This window comes from Aquila chrysaetos, chromosome 16 (genome assembly GCF_900496995.4).
Source record: "Aquila chrysaetos chrysaetos chromosome 16, bAquChr1.4, whole genome shotgun sequence".
Classification (NCBI taxonomy): Eukaryota; Metazoa; Chordata; class Aves; order Accipitriformes; family Accipitridae; genus Aquila; species Aquila chrysaetos.
Window position 1 is genome coordinate 29486481 of NC_044019.1, and position 17529 is coordinate 29504009.

At 45.1% G+C, this 17529-nt stretch overlaps 1 protein-coding gene across 2 annotated transcripts in view; it reads right to left on the reverse strand.

Moving 5' to 3' along the window:
• Positions 1-1220: 1220 nt before the first annotated feature.
• CCDC9B (coiled-coil domain containing 9B) overlaps positions 1221-17529 on the reverse strand; it is a 53622-nt gene continuing 37313 nt past the window's right edge. For both annotated transcript variants that reach the window (XM_030039284.2, XM_030039285.2), the window contains 3 exons: positions 13945-14002; positions 12772-13589; positions 1221-3684 (listed from right to left, as the gene is read on the reverse strand). In XM_030039284.2, the coding sequence (XP_029895144.1) occupies positions 12804-13589; positions 13945-14002 (844 nt within the window). In that variant the 3' untranslated portion in view covers positions 1221-3684; positions 12772-12803. The remainder of the gene's footprint in view (positions 3685-12771; positions 13590-13944; positions 14003-17529) is intronic.

Here is a 17529-nt window from a genome sequence, read left to right on the forward strand (position 1 = left end):
TAAGGAGGGGAAGCTTGACTTCTGGCTATTCCATGTGTCTTTGGAGGCAGTTTGGGGAGAGTCTCATCTCTGGTCAGCTGTTGTGTTGCTGCACTAAGCTGGTGTGATCCAGAAATGGCTGCAGAACTCCCAGTGCTTTAGCTTTGCCTGCCAGTAGCTGCAGAGTCTGTGAGCCTGTGAACGGGTCAAGCTGTTGTACAACCTTTCCAAGGGAAGGCAGCGGGCAGTGTTTTGAACTTCACAGCAGTGTTGTACCCTGCTCCTGTTCTGTGCCTCTAATTGACTTAAAAAACTTTCCACGTAACTTAAAAAGCACTAACTGCTGTATTACACACTTTTAATACAAAAATTTCTGACTAAATGTTGGTTTAGCTTCAGGCTCCAGTGCCATTTGCAGCCAATTTATGTGGAGGGGAACTGGTGTGGAAAATCAGTGAATGTTTCTGTTGTTTCTACTTCTAGACTATATAGGGCTTTACTTTTTAGTAGTCTGTGTGGTATGCTTCTGCTGTAGGTATTGGACTTGTTGAGGTAGGAATGGAGAGCTGGAACTCCTGTCAAGATTTTATGTTGTTGCCTCTTGCAGTAATTGGCTTGGTAAAGCCTTGGAAACGGAAGTGTATTCAACTTTATCCAGACATATTTTTGTCCTTGGCTTGACATTTTTTAAATTGATCTCTATACAAGAGTTGATTGCTAGTCTGAAATAAATTTTGATAGGGATTTTAGCTACAGAGTTGGTGTGTTGAAATTGATGGTAAATTTTGCCAGCTAAAAGAGTGTTTAGCAGCAAGCTGTTTCTTTTGTTTAAAGAAAAAGGTTCTGCCTGAGAGTCACTGCTGCTTTCCTGTTGTCTGGAAGAGCTAGACTAGCTTTCACAAAATCCCTGAGCTACCAACCACTGCTGGGAGGAAACAGGTACCTCTATAGGCAGATGACTTTGCACTCTGCAAGCTGCCATCGCATTTGCTTGCAAGAAAAGTGCTGTGGTAATGAGAAGGCTTTGATGCCTCTATGAAAAAGTGAGCCTCATGTTACAGCGCAGGCTGTCATGACTGCAGTGAGCTTTTCGGGTGAATTAGATGAGCTAGTCCAAGATTTAAGCACTTTCCTAAGGGGTAAGCAATCGGAATTGCAGCTGTTGCTCTAAAAAGCAGAGATCACTGATTCCATTCAGAAAACTCTACATGTGGGACTCAGAAACACTAAGAAACTGGAGCTTTTTCCTCATTACAACTTTTATTTCATATAAATAATCCCTCTACATCAGATTTTTCAACTCTTTAGTCTTTTCTCTCACTGTAAAGAAGAAACGGCTAACCACAGTTTTCTGAAAAATTGCAATCCAGGCACCAACCAAAGTGCATTCCAGCAAAGTGTTAATGAGCAGGAAAAAAATTACACTTAGAACAGGCACTATCTGTACGGGCCCATCCCTGGAGCTTGGTACAGACTCAGTCCTTCTAGGCATCATTAAATGCAAAGTTACTTGGATTTGCAGGAGAAAAAGGAGGGAATGGGGGAAAAGTGACAGCTTTCCTTTCAAAAAGGAGTCTAGCGTGGTAAGATACAGCAACAATTGCAGTTGGGTTTTTTATCGCTACAACTAAGTGCTGGACTACGGGCAATGTGAAAGTTTCTGTCTAGCTGGCTGTGTGCCCGGCTGCTGCTGAGGTGCAACAAGCTCTTGATCTGAGACTGTATTTTGCATGGACCATGAGGCAAGCCAGTTCCTGGTATATGCTGGTAATGACTCAGTCTGACTGGACCAAGACTGAGGTCAGTGACCTGATGTAAAAAAAAATAATAAAAAATTAAACAATTGTAAGCAAGTTTTTGAGCCAGTCAGATAAGGAAAATCAGCCTTTAACAGTGATGGAGAATCTCCAGGACCTGGAGCAGTTTTACAATCTGGCTTTGAGCTAGCTGTTCTTTCATCTGTTGGCTAAGTCCAAATAAACCCAGTCTGGGCTTTGGTGGGGTGAAGATGTTTCTACTGATAAAACATGAAAGCTGCACACTTCTGGTTCTTGAAAATACCTGGTCTGAAGCCAGTAAACTCTCCTGAATTTGGCACGTAGAGGAAATTCCCAGGCTTGTCCTTCATGAGATAGGTGCCGTGGATCTAAGTTACGTGGAAAAACAAAAGGTTTATCTGTGCAAATATTAGTTTATTAAAACAGCGTACAGTATTTCTGTCCACACATGCCAACCTTATCACCAAGGCAGTCTGCCATTTTGGTTAGCGAATGCATCCTGCAATAAAATCCAATAAATCTCCACGCATACGTGTCTGCATGTACGTTTACTCCTGCATCAAGTTTTAAAGCAGTGCTTCAAAATGAGGGTGATATCCTCTCTGCTCTGTCATTCAGAAGTCAGAAATCATGTTGTGTTATTCCTTGTGCCTGCCTTCTCCTTAATGGGTAGCCATATTTCAGCTAGGTCCTAGTTTGCTGTGAATCTTTTAGCTGCTTGGAAATCCAAGCAGCTGGGATTCTTGCACATTTATGCTTGTAAATGCTCATCCAGATCCTCGATTTGAAAGGTGTCTTTTAAGGCCAGGTCAAAATGTCTGCATGGCAGCTTCCAGGGGAACTGCTGCCCTTTTATTCAAGCACAAGGCTATGAAAGGCACAACCAGGAAGGTGAAAGCATTTGATAGGAAGCCTTAGCCCTTCAGCTCCAATTTGGCCTGGGTCCTGCTGCCAACTCCTTTGTGCAGTGTGGTGGAGAAGGAAGATTATTGCATTTGTGCTGTCCTCCTCCTTGCCCTGCTTGGCACATAGAGCTGCAAGTATCTCCAGTTACTGTAGCCCTCCTGGTCTTACGAAGCGGGCCTGGTGTTTTGCTGAGCTGCATACATACCTGCTCAATCTAGCAGCCACCTTCCTTAGAAAAAAGTACAGTCTCCTGATGTGCTGATTCAGCCTCTGCTGCTTGTGCCCAACTACATCTAATGGGAGGAGGAAAGCAAGCTGTTAAAGGATGAGATGCTGTGGTTGATGTGTGCTTGTCAAAAGCACCTGCACCCCACAGTGCAACTGAAGAATGCTCCATCCCCTTTGTGCCCTGCGGCCCATGCAACTACCATACATCTCTGCCAACACTTCAACCACATACAAACCTCTAGTACAAGAGCTGCTCTGAACACTACTTTTTCATCTACCTACTTGAACTACAACGTAATGCCTCTCACCCTGTCTCCTAATGTTCTGTCAGTCGCCTGCTCCCTGCCTAACAGTGAGGGAGAGCTTGCACAGCCCCTGCTGTCCTCCCAGCACATGCAGTTCCCTGCCAGCCTCTGAGGGAGGAAACTGGTGGTGTGCCCAGAAACCTAAATCTTAACTTTAAACAGAATTAGTTATTAAATAAAATAAAGTGCATCCAGTAGACATTTCATTGGCTTGCCACACAGCTGCAATATAGGCAAAACAAATAAAAAAGATAAGTGACAGTGTTTTCTTTGTAGGTTGGGAGTGTTTGTACCCTTCCCTGTCCTTTGGCATAGGGCTAGGAAAGGGTGATGCCAAAATTGTGAGCAGGGAGTGGGGTGGTGATGGGGGACCCCGTGTGTTGTGAATGGGTGCTGAAGGGCTGAAAGCTGATTTCATAGAAGGTCAAAGAGTGAGGACAAGCTTGTGCTCCTCTTCTCTTCTCATCCACCACCTTCAGCACGTTATCCTGTGAAACAAGAGCAGAGACGGCAGCGGGATTATCAGTCTTTAGGGAACTGCTGAGCAGTAAATTAAAAATGTCTGCTGAGTTTCAGCCTGACCTTCCGGCATGGCTGGGGCTGCTTGGGAGGTACCACTGTGGCATAACCCAGATACCTGCCTGCCAAATCCGATGGGAGCAACGGGGGGCTCCGCAGCCCAGGGGATGAACTGAATGTACGCGTCTCGATGAAACACACTCCCAGTCCTCCTCTGGGTTAGATAAGACTACTGTCTCCTTTTGTCTCAAGAACAACAATCTTTATATGTTTTTGTGTGTGGTTGTACAGCACCTGGAGCAACAAGAGGAGAGGCTGATTTTGGGTAAGGCTTTGTGGTCCTCTCTTGTGAAACCTGGCCTAGAGGTGCAGCACTTGTGTTTGCCAAGGGCAGAAGGGTGTTATCAGCTTTTCTCTAGTGAAAAAACTAACCTGTGAGTGGAGCCTGCTGTCCTGTAGCTGCCTCCAGACCCAGATACGTTGATTTTAATTGGGAAAGGCAGACTTTTTCTTTCTCCAATTGCCAGATGCTTGGGTGCTGCTCAGAATTGCTGAGCTGGCATTTTCCTGCATCCATGTTTAAATCCACAGATCTGCCTTTTGCTGATGCAGATTTCAGCACCCAAAGCTCCCAAGAAAGGGCAGAGGAGGGATATAAAAAGAAAAACGGATGAAATACCATGAAGGCAGGAGAGGCAATAGTAAGCTTGGCTCACATAAAAAGGAAATCTCTAAAGGAATCATTTAAGGACACAGCCATGAATATCTAATAAGGAACTGCACTGAAATCATACCTGAGGTACTGAAATAGTCAATGCTATGTACAGCTGAGAAGAGATTCTAAGACTGTTGCTGGAGACATTTTTCATTGTCCTGTTTGTGTGCAATGGATGGGGTTGGCCATATCCTGCTGCCGAGAGGGTGCTCAATGCTGCAGCAGCACACTTCTGGGATTTAATGCTACTGGGAAGGGCCAGAAAGCAGATTTTCAGAGTTGCGCTTGGTGGTCCAAATATTGTAAAAAGTAATCTGTTTTACAAGTCTGAACTGACTCCAGAGCTAGCTCTGTTTATTGTTAATCTATTTTATTATTAATGGTTTCAAAAGTCTCTTTGACAGCCCTGTGCTATTAGTGCTGGTAGACAATTCTCTTTCCCGTTTTGCAGTATTATCCTCTCAATACAGACACCTTCTTTCTGTGCATGAGTGAGTCTCTGCAGCCACGACACTGGTGAGCTTTAAAACCATTACTTCTCTTAATTAGACATAGTGATTAGCATTTCTCTCATTTCACACTGTATCCTCTTTTCCATGCATAACTCAAGGGCCGGTCAGAGATTTAGCAAGCTCTGCGCTGGCACGACTGTTGTGAGTCAGGGCTCAGGAGAGCAATGCGGCTGTGTGCTGCCTTTGACACTGCCATCAGCAGCAAGGGGGTGCAGTGCCAAATTTCCCTCCATGTGTCACTGTCACGTGAGAGGATTAATGCAGATCACTGGTGGTCTATCTCAAAGGGCCCATCTGCCTGACAGAGCCTGGCTGGACGTGGGACGTCACTGGGATGACTTTCACAGCCAAGCCAACAACAGCCCATTGTAGGACCTACTGGTTAAATCTCATGTCATGGGGGTGGATGTACATGAAGACCCTGAAGACTGCAGCTGAATGTAGCTGATGAAGTCTGGCAATTTGGCCCTTCTTCCTTCAGCTGAGATTAGTGCTATCTGTCCTCTGCTTGGGTTGGAAGACATAATTTTGTTGGGTCTCTCCTGGGGCAGGTCCAGAGTTCCCAGAGACAGTTTTGTTCTTAGTGGACCACTCAGACAGTCTTGTGAAATACCACAAGGCAAACTCAGACATGACATGTAAGGACCATCTGTTAGACATCATCATACCAGATTTTCTCACTTAGCATTTTTTAAGTGGATATATATATCTGCTGTTCCAACATACACTGTAAGGCCAGAAAAAAGACCAGTAAGATCATGAGACATCTTCTACCTACCACAGTCCATTGGACATCCCTGAATTAATTCCCATTTGAATTAGAACTGATTTCTTTAAGGGGGGGAAAGAAAATCCTAATCCTGTCTAGATTTGCCACTGGTAGAAAAATTATCACTGCAACCCTTGATGAGTTTAAATATGTAAAAACAGCCTTTGGTGGAGATTCCTGTTGGAGTGGTTTAAGATATTGTCATTCTCTATAGTCTACCTGTTCCTTCTCAACAGCAGAGCTGGCAGAAAGGAAGATGTGCCTGTGCCCCTTGGCATGGCAGACCACAACGCGGTACATGTATCTCTAACTCCTTTTCATCTGGGGTTTACATTAAGAGGGTTAACACAGGTGGCTGAGGTACGGGCACATGCTCCCTTCCGCCAGCTCTGCAATAACAGCAACAACTGCAGGCTACAAGAGCAGCTCTGTTTTCAATGTTTAGAATGGCAACAGCTTGCCTGTCAGAGCCCTAAATTATGTTTAGACTTGTTAAGCTTCAAGAAGTAGCCATAAGGAAGCATAGGTGCTCCAATGACTAGCTTTGGTCTGTGACTCTCAGCACGTTAACAGCTTCTAATAGTTCCTTCTCTCCTCAAGTCACCCTGACAGACCAAAGACAAGACAGAAGCTCTTGCAAAGTGCCAGAGAGATTTAGGAGTAAAGACCCTACGTTTCCAGGTGGGATGTGTACACTAATTCTTTTGGGTGTCAGTGAAACCATCTGCTTTGACAGTGGTCACCAACTTTGACAGAAGCATATACAAATTTGTCACCAAATCCATCCTGTTGCTGTCACAAGCACCACATTACCTAATCCCTGCCAAAGCATGCTGGTCAGGCCAGCCTCGAAGGAGACAAGAGTCCCTGCTTGAACCATGGCATGCTTCCAAGTCATCCATCCTCTGACAGGTAGCAACCTTTTTCTAATTTTCCCATATTTATCCATGGGCTTCTTCAATACATTGATTCATGCACCAGCATGGTTTTCTGGCTTGAATGTTTCTTCTCCTTCACTGGTGTTTACTACCCCACGGTATTTGCAGAGATCACAACTCCATCACTTTCTGCCTTCATTTTGCTATACTAAACAACCATTCCCTGAACATTCCTGGAGTCCTTCCCTGTGTTTCTTCAGTCCAAGTACATTTCTCTTGAACCGTTCTCACATAATCCCTGTGTCTTCCAATGTTAACAGTATTCTCCCATGTTCCATGGGAAAGGCTTTCCATCGCTCCAGAGGTATGAAGATAACTGTGTCAAGTCCTGTATTAAGCCATACCACTGCCTAATTCTGCATGAGGACTAAACTCTCTGCTTTGGTGGTACGTGGTACCAAGACATGCTCTGGGAATGTGAAATGCCCATAGCATGATGGTGGGCTCCAGAAGGTGTTGTGGGCTGCAGGGAGGACCAGGGAGGCTGATGCTACTCAAGTCAAGCCCTTGAAACCTCACCTTGCCAGTCCTAGGCCAACTGCAGCAGATGGTATCTTCTTGTCTCTTGAACCTTGAGGAAACTGGTATGTTCTTCGGTAGCTCCGTAACCGTATTGAGAAGTGTTGGTTTCTGCTTGTATGGCTTCCTGCACCAACCTTTAGCGCTGGTTTGCATCAGAAAGCTGACCTCTTCTGACCTCCTCGATCCTGCAGCACACAGGCCCTGCCTGCCCCACTCCTGTTTACGTCAGCCAGAGCTGCGAGGTCAGATCCCTGGAGCTGCTCTGGAAATCTACCCCCAGCTGCATTTTCTCTAAAGATGTTAAGATTAATTTTCTCAAGAGAATTCAGGGAAAAGCTTCTGTGGTTTTTGTGTATCGTTTACTTCTCTGGGACTTGTTGGACATTCTCCAGGGATTCCAGTCCTGCACTTTGGGTAAATATTTATTCCTTGTTATTTGAAGCAAAGGATGAAAGCCCCACCACACTCTCTGCACAGCATCTCCAACTGGTTTGAAGGTGCTGCAGATTTTTAGTGCCATAAATAGACATTAGCAGTGGAAGCTGTGAAACCCACATGGTGGCTGCTTCCTGCAAGGAGCTGCAGTTCTGCAGAAATGGGTGAGGGGGTGAAATCTGCACATTAATGTGTGTGGGATATAGGCCCCACAACGCCCAGGAGCAGGGCAGGTGAAGAGCATACTGTTATCACTGATTACTGATGTTTACTGCCACTACAGGTATCTGCCATGCTTTGGGACGTGTGAGATCCATGAACAGAGGGCATGTCCCTGGCATCAGGTGAAGTGACCTGCTACAGGATTTTCTACTGGATGTAAATTCCACAATATAAACTTTTTAATGGTATGATATTTTTACATTCCTTTCAGGGTTGATAGGTTCTATTTTGCAAAATCATACCATCTGTTTCAATGCTGATTTTCCAAAAATTGCATCGTATCAAAACTGAATCACCAGTATTTAAAAACATAACATTAAAATTTTCTGTTCTGAAAAGGTTTAACGAGGGCTCCAGTTTGGGTTTTATGAAATACAAAATGTTGAAGCAGACGCATTTCTGGTACATGCATGGCATTTGTCAAATCTGTATTTTTCACAGAGAAAAAAAAAAAAAAAATCTCACTGGGAAGTTACCTGCTACCTCCTGGCAGGAAATTATTAACCAGTCTTCATAACCCATGATGGTGCATCCCTTCAGATGCTTCTCCTTAAGGCTGGTCATATCTCATGTGGGTCCTGCTTACATTAATCACCTTCCTTTTTTGCTACAAACTCTCTGTCCTCCCAGACAGTAGTCATTCAGACTCTGTATAATTTGGATTCTTGGCACAGACTTTGCTCATGTTTTCTACCAGGCACTTCAAGGCATTCCCTGGTATAATGTCCACTGGGTACATGGACACAGAACATAGTAAAGGTTTCCAGCTGACCTGGATTTACCAAGACAGAGCTGCTCAGTACCTCCTGGAGGCTTGCATAACAACAACCCATTTACCTTGCCACATGAAGTCCTTCATCTACAGAGAACTTGTGTTACCATTGTTCACACACCACAGGGTGAAAAACACCCCCTCCTTCCCCTGCTGCAATGGGATAATCTTGTAATTGTGTTGGCCTGACGTCAGATCAATAGTTAGGCACAGATGTCTGCAATTCAGTGTAAGCATAACTGTTAAAAACTACACGTGAGGCACCAGCTCACAGCCTCTTAACTGGATTATGGGCCATTCACTCAGGACTACCTGTTCCTTAAAGATTATACCTGAACGGTGCAAGGAAGCAAATAATTAAGGTGGTTTAGGCACCTGAATTCATGGTACTAGGCACAAAAGGAATAAACAAACTTTTAATTTTGCATTCTAACAAAAAAGTGCAGCTTTGTTTAATGCTTGATCTTACTTCTTTTTCAGCTTCCTGAACGATGCTCTTTTCCTGGTTCTTGCTAAACCTAGCTCTGCCCAATAATGCTGCACTTTTGATTAGATAGGCTGAAAAAGGCAGAATCATTAGCCTGCCACATGTGGTTACATTCGTGAAGGGACTCCAGCAGATCTAGTGATGTTTCCCTCTAGAATGGCCACACCTATTAAATCCCTTTGTGGGCCACATGCAATGGCTTTGCTGAACACAGGTTTCCTATGGGTTGCACTTTGGGCAATCCTTGCCCTAAAGCATCATCTGGAGTCAGCTCCAGGCATCAGGCTCAATAAGCCAAAAAACAAAAGAGGAAAACCCTGCCAAGGATTCAAATGCACCTCAAATGGGGGCAATCCTGTGGGATCTGGTTCCAAAGAATTGCTGTGAAATAACACTTTAGGGAGAATTACTTGAAAATAAAGTAGAGCTTTGCAGCTTTTTATGCATACCGTCTAAAACTAATCTGTCTGTAGAGCACTAGGAAACAGAAGCCAAGGGAGAAGGGAAGTGACTGTTACCAGCCGGTGGTTATTTATGACTGCCATCTGTGTCATTATGCAGCCTGTCATGTTGATTTGGGAACTTCAAAGCAACAGCAGGAATAGACACGAGACCTTTTCGCTCCAAACACACTGACAACTTAACCAACTTGAGCCAAATAAGCTATTGCTTTTTTGGTTGTTGTTGTTGTCTTCGTTGCTATTTTGTTGCTCCTAGGAGCCCTGCTGTCAAGCGACACAGATGAACTGTTCTGGTTGTGCTGAGCTAGTGCTAGAGAAATCCAGTTCTTGCATTCTTTTTGTCTGCCAAGGGATGTTCCTGACAAACTGGACACAGGGAGCAGACAGTTAAAGACAGGTCCCTCTGTCTTCCTCTTGGCTCTTCTCCCCACTACAAATAAATCATGGCAGAATTCACTCTGTCTGCAAATCATCTTGTTTGGGAAAGCCAAGCCTGATAGTGGCCTGTCACTGGTGCAAAGGGAGAGGTCAAATTGCTTTGTGGTGACTTCAGCAGATAGGAGGTGACAATGATGCCCTAGAACATCACTGAAGACTAACAGCCAAGCAGCACTCATGCACTCATTCTCTAAATGCTCTTGCAGTCGATGGAATGAAAAAACAAACAAACAAAAAAAACCCCCAACCAGGAGAAACCCATTGCTGAGATGGGGGACAGAGAAACTGCTGCACTGGCTCACCCTGGCACCTCCATGGGTGCCCTGCCTGCGAGAAAGTCAGAGGCTTCAGAGGAAAGTGCAAGAAACCTTCAGATGAAACAGTCACAGACCAGTGTGCTCAGAGAGGATAAGTCATTATGTCTTTGCTGTGAATTAGTGATTGGTGATCGCTTTAAGGACTAAGAAGAATGAAAATGCATTGTCTCAGTGTAAGATTTGATATAGCTATGCCTATTCCTTTGATCCTAACACAGGTCAGCACTGCCTCTTTTGGTTAAAGGCTGACTCTCCCCAAGTGACCTGCCATCCATATCCGGCAAAGGGCTCCCCTGAAATCTGAAGCATCTCCTAAATTACAAGAAATATCAAAAAAGGAAAGTATCTTGCTTTAAATTGTCTGCATCAAAAGGCAGTATCTGATGCTGAGTGCATAGTTTAGGCACACCTGGAAACTCAAACTGTTTGGGAAAGAGGAAAGTGAGGCAGGAACATGCTGTCTTGTGGGGGCATAGTCAGGCAAGGGAAAATGAACACTGCAGCTAGAAAGGAGATAGATGGAAAGGCAGGCAGGATGAAATGGTAGAGGGTAACTGGGAGGCCAGTTAACCCCTCATTTTCCCCTGGCATCACTACACCTGATGTTTCCCAAGCAATAAATGTTTTCAGAGAGCAATACCGGTCCCAAGTTCCAGCTTAGCCAAGCAGATACATGAGTGCTCAAGTGCAAACACCAGGTTAAATTATCTTGTCTTCTCCAAGACATAAGGCTATGTTTATAATTAAGCATGCCATAATGAATTCAGCAAGGAGTAGGGAGCTATACTGAAGCAGACACAGGACCCTATTACCAAACCATAGGAATTTCCATTGCTGAGATGAAAATGGACTACTGTAATTTATTGTTTACTCTTAGTTGGTGTGTAATTAAAGTTATCCCGAGTGAGAAGAGTAGTCATTAATTCCTTCATCCTCTACTTTAGGGGGATTTTTGGTAGATTGGAGAGGCATGGCCTGGACAGTAAACTCCCACTATGTGCATCCAGGTGTCTCTTAACATTTTCCTAAATGCTGTTGGAATTAATTTCCCTTACTTGAAGGAATTTTAGTTCAAGCACAGAACCAGCTCCTGCTAGTTTCTGGTGTTTTGTCTTTTTTAAATAGCTGTAATGCTTGCGCTTCTCCATGCCTTTTGTATAGTATTGGATTATAGTGAAAGTCTTTTTGTTAGCAGCTTAACTACTTCATCCCTAAGCTCATTTATACCTCTGGGATGAATACTAAGCAATACCCAGTGACAAGCTGCTGGGTTGGGGTCTGAAGAAAAGCCTGCTGGATCAGGGAAAGGCACTTGGTGGGGGCGATCTGCCTGCCTAGCTTTGAGCAGCTAATTGCCTGAAGTGCCTACTTAACGGAATATAGCTGCTGCCTCTCTACTTAAAGGATAGAGCCAGGAGTATCCTGAGAGCAATTCAGGTATTAGGCAAGCTGCATTGCATTTTGGAAGTGCTCACGTCTCTCCTTTGAAGAGAAACAAAGCCCAGATCTTAAGTTAGGTGCCTCTGTGCTCAGCCTGAGTTAGGCAGAGTGAATTGCAACCTTACTGCCTAACCTGGTGGTAGAATCACATCCTGACTTACTGGTCTGATCTAGCACCTGTGGGTATGATATCCTAATCTGTGTGTGACATTGCCTGGAAAAATCATGTCTTGCAAAGGTAACTGCCAAAGAGTCCCTACACTGTCTCCTTGCTCCTTCCTCCTAATTTCTACCTTACTTTTCTGCCTGTCATACTTTGTTCTTTCTCCTGGCTTTTCTTCTGCATTTGCCTTTCTGGAAGCAACTTCTTTGCTGGAGTAAAACCTGGAGCATTGCTATGTAAGCAGATCTGGTTTTTCTCCTTTCTCTTTGGTTCCTAGGCCTTTTCAACAGGAACCATCTCACCCTTTGTATTTATACACTGCCTTGCACTTTAGTGTTACCACATGTATAATTCAAAGTGTAGCATTCACAGATTTTGTACCGGGAAGAGAATCCCACATGCAGTCAACCTTCTTCAAACTACTGTCCACGAGGTGGGCCTTTATAGCTTTGCAAGTGATTTGGGAAAGCGACCACGCTGACCTCAAGTTATTCTAGTTGTGATCACCCCAGAGACAGAAATAAATTCATCCTGCTATCCTTTCTGAGGTTGTCCCTTCCCAGGAATAGTTTCAGTTTGTGCCCTAACTAATGCATGTCATCAACCAGACTCAGCAGGCCAGTTTTCTGTCCAAATTTTCCTGTCTCACTTTCCATTGTTTCCTCATCCACACCAGGGCAGGTCTTTGTGATGCACAGATTTAGACTACCTGAGGGATCCATATCACTGTTTATGAACATTTCTGGATAGTTATCTGGTATGATGCCATTATGGCCACAGAAAATGGAGTTGTGGACCTGTACTATGGCTGAGAGCATTAATGGGATAAACAAACACACCATGGGGTGTGGGGTCAGGAACTCACCTTCTGTCTCAGGCAAGCCGGTGCAATCTTTGCTAGTTGAGAGTGTCCCCACTGTCCTTGTCCTTGCAATCCTCAGGCTGGTCCCCTTCCCTGGACTGTGATTTTGCTGTGTCCTGCTTAGACACAACAGTCTTGTCGGAGTTGGCTTTCCTTGGGGGCAAAGGCTCTCCTCTGTGTTCAGTGCCTTCAGCATCTTCACCTCCTTTCAGTGCAAGTGTCTGCCCCTGAAGGGCAGTGTTTTGGGTCACTTCCTCCCCTCTTTTTCTCACCAGCTGTCCTTGACCTGCATCCAGTCTGTCTCCTGCTGCTGTGTCCAGCTTTCCTCCATGGCTGTTTGAAGAGTCCTCAGTGGACTCTTGTTCTGAAGCTGTGTTTTTCTCTAAGCCAGCTCCATCTAAATTCGCTCCCACAGGCAATGACAAGGTCTTCTCACTGCCATGCCTGACGGCTTGCACAATGCTTGGATGGCTGCTCTGTGAAGCAGTGCTGTTAGTGCTCTCCTTCTCCTGGGAGATGTCAGCAGTGCCAGGCTTCCCATTGGCATCTTCCCCAGCGCCTTCCTTACTTGACTTGGGCCCTGGCTCTGAGTCACCTGTGCTGGCCACAGACACCTCCATGCTGAAGCCCTTCACTCCTCTCCGCTCCTCCTTCTGGCCATTGTGGGCAGACTGGACCTTTCCACTTCGTAGCCTTTGTGATGAGGAGGCCCCATGATCTTGGAGGCTTGGCTGTTTCACCTTCTCCTCCAGCTCAGCTGTGCAGTTCTCTTCCATCCCCTCCTCACCTCTGCTCTTCCGCTTGTCCATACCAAGGCTCCTCTGAGAAAAGGAGGAGATATTTAGTTCAGCTTATTAAAATACCAGTATTTGGTATTCCTTGTCTATGATGGTTTTCAAAAATGAGGAAAAATTGTCAGAGGCCATTAAAAGATGTAAAAGGATGTAGCTGGAGAAGTGTTCAGGGACCAGAATAAGTGGGGTGGTTGTGCTGACAGAGAGTCAGTGCAAGAAGTGAAGTTGGTCTCACATCATGCCATCTGGAGAGTGCTAACGAGGGCTACATTTACCCCAACGTAGAGGTCTCCCAGCTCTGCACTGGCTGAGAGCCTCCAGCTTTCCTGATAGTGCGTGTTTGGAGAAAACTTAGCAGCCAGCCTTGAACTCATGAACTCACCTGGCCATCAAGGTCATCCTTCAGAAAAGACATGTCCTCGCCTTCTTTTGCATCCCATCTGTCAAGAAAAAAATAATCAGAATTTAGGCCTTCACGTTCTTACATGGCAAAGCCACTCTCCCTGCCTGACACCTGGGTAGGAATTTCTACAAGGGCCATGCATTCCTTGTCTGAGCCCCTTGACCAGGCAACGAGAGATAAAGGTGACAGACATAACAGGTCCAGTTCCTTTTGGCACCTGCAAAGCACTCAGCCCATCTAGAGACACTCATCTGAGACCACTAAATCTTAATGAACTGGTTGTTATAATTCTAACTGTTAATGAAAACATAAAATCCAATTGCCAGAACAGACAGCTGTCATTAGACTAAATACAGTTTACTTATGCTGATGCCTGCCACAGTCTTGTCCTGCTTCCCTGACAGTGCCCAAGTGTCCCAGATCTCCACAATGGCAGAGGCAGACAGCGAAGGAAAAAATTGCTTTGAAGTAGCCTGGGAGATTGGAGACGTGGACACGTGCAAGCTGACTGGGAGAATGGCCATAAGGATCAGACTGAAGGTCCAGCTAGCCCAGGCTCTCTTCCCCTCTCAGCATCACTAGCAGATGCTTAGGGTAGAGTCTGGAAAGAGGGCAAATGTGTTTAACACCTCCCCAGCACCCTACCCAGCTTCCAGAAAGTGCAGCTCTGGGATTTCCTGAGCCTGAGATGGTATCTTTGTGTTGAGTCATGCTTAGCAGACAGTCTCTTCCAAGGATTTGTATAAGTGTGTTTTGACCCTGTAATAAATTTGCAGCAGATACAACATCCTGTGCCAAAGAGGGCCACAGCTTAGTTAAAGGCTGCATGACAAACTGCTTTCTTTTGCTTGTTTGAATTTGCTAGGGTGAATATAAATCTGAATTTGCCCATGCAGTGCTACTGGGCAGGGAGGGGTCTTAGTAACCCTTACCTTCTTATATGTGTGCCTGGTGAGTTATATTACGCACACACACACATTTTTTATATATATATACACACACACATATATATAATATACACATATTTCACCCTGCCCCATACTCTTAAAACACAACATGTGCGAAGGTGAGTGAGATTTAATTCTTCTCTAGACAGACTCTTGCTGGGCTTACTGGCCTCTTCATTTGGAAAATTTGGGCCAAGATACAAAAAATGAAAATGCACGTTGAGGTGACTGCGGAGCCAGGCATTTCCAGAGGCAAATGTGTTACAGTGACCCCATGTGCCCTTGTGAAAATTGTGTGGGAATTACCATCACAGGCTCCACCATACAATCACACTAAGCTGCTTCACACTGCCTTTTTATCTAGCAAAGTCCTTAGGGCAGAAGTGAATTGCATTTGCAAGCACGTCAAGGCTCTCAGAGTGTAGAGCTGGGTATGGTGTCTTTAATAAGCCAGAGGGCGAAGCAGCTTGGAGCAGTCCTACAGGGCTTAGAGACAGACCCAGCACCCAAACCACAGCCAGTGAGGTCTTGTCCTGAATACAAGGTAGGTCCCCACCACTGGCTGTGCCAGCTCAAACCACAAAAAGGCCCCTTTTCTTGGAAGTAGCCCCCACCACTGGGATTGTATTTTCAGCGGTGCCCTGCAAAAGCTCTGAAAGTCAGGCTGTATGGGTAGAGCTCATCAAACATAGTCAACCATGTTAAATTTCAGCATGGGCTGCCCTCGTGATCAATTCCCCTCTGCACTCAGCATTGATGCTGGTGGGACCAATGACTGCTTTCCCCAGACAGATACCTGAACAGAGGAATGACTTGCTGACTGCAGGTTTCTGCCTCTCCCTGCTCCGTCTACTCTACCACTGCATGGCTCCTGCAGACCCAGCCCAGAACAGACCACCCCCACAGATCTAAAGATAGCCCAAACTAGCTAGACAGAAATTTTGAAATATTCAGCATCTCCACCTGACATGGTCTTCCTCCCCATCATTACCGCTAACACACCAGTGTGTGTTGTTAATCACTAACATGCAATGAAAATACTCAGCGCGTTCCCTAGCATAGCTAGTGCTATCCATGATAGATGCTCATTTGAGAACTTGGCTCCAAATTCTTTATGGGGTAAGGTGCTGCTGGAAGTCATGACCAGATGCTCCAAATGGGTCTTACCACTGCTCTTGTGTTGCTTGGACTTAAATGAGAGAGGAGTCTCTGAGTGATAAAGGGCAGATATAAGTGAAGGTAAATAATATTCAGCACTCCAAAGGCTCCCTGAGCTGAGGTTTGAAATGAGAGGAAAAGCTTCACGAATGGCTCTTCCCAAAGAGAAGCAGTGGAGCAAAGGATGCTCTTCCAGCTTCAGAGACAAGATTACATGACCAGAGAGTCACAGGATCCCTTCTAGATCAACAGAGGATGCAGAAGATGCAGTGAAGAGGAGATAAGAAAAACAAAAGTCCATGAAGTGAGATGGATGGGCAGAAGGCAAGCTATTCTAAAGTGATTCTGGCAGGATGGAGCAGTTGGATGATGCTGAGGGAGGTGTCTGTGCTGCAGCAGAAAAATGTTTGGCTTCTTCATTTCCCCCGATTTTCCCAGGTCCACAGATAAAGGCGAGGACTTTATGGCATGATTCCATGTTCCAGCTACTCACATCAGTACTGTTTAAGATACTTCTTTGTAGTTTTAAATGAACCATGATTTTCCATCCTAGTAGCTGATAAATATGAAGTACAGCAAACAAGAATGAAAAAAAAAAAAAAATAGAGACACCTTCTAGCCCCATTTCTAATGGAGGATGTTCAGGGAGTACAATGTATTGTTTCACTGTGACATAAAAAGAGAAAAAATAAAAAGAACAAGAATAAAGAATGTCTCCGTGGAGAAAATGGTATATAAGATTTTATAATTTAATCAGCAAGAGAATTTAGGCATCTAAACAGGATTCTAGCACCAGCCATTTTGGGGCCTTAAAGCCTTTAAACAGATATGAATAATAACCTGATTGAACCCAGCAGCCCTAGAGAAGTTAGATGCATGAAAAAGCCTCCAAGACTCTGCACTGGAGGCACAAACAACTACTGGAAAACATACATTCTCAGTTTGTTGTGAGAAAAGAAACAGGCTGTGAAAGCCCATGACAAGCCAGGCATCCTCTCTGCAACAGATCCTCTGGGCCCCCCAACAGAAGGTGCTAAACCTCGCTGTGTAATCTGGCTAGCTGACCTTCCCCTCTGCCCAGATAATGAACACATCCCAGAAACAATTGTCACTGAACTGGTTGACATTGCTGGTATGCTTTGACCCTGATGTGCTTCAAGCAGGCATGTCTGAGGCACAAGGGATCTTAAGTCTGCTGGACCCACTGCATAAATCTCCTGCTAAAGCGGGGGGAGGGGGGTGGTGGTGGTGAGAAAAGCAAGGGAATAATACTATATTATTGCAGCAGGTAGAAGTGCTGATACCCAGGTATAGGCCTACTCAGTTTGAAATGATGCCAGCTGTCACAGCCGCTGGCAGAGAGGAGGCTGCCTTCAGTGACCTATCCAAGCTCTAGAGCAGAAAAGGCAAGCAGAGACCACTGCAGGAAGACACTCTGAGGGCCGCTAATCAGGGGCAG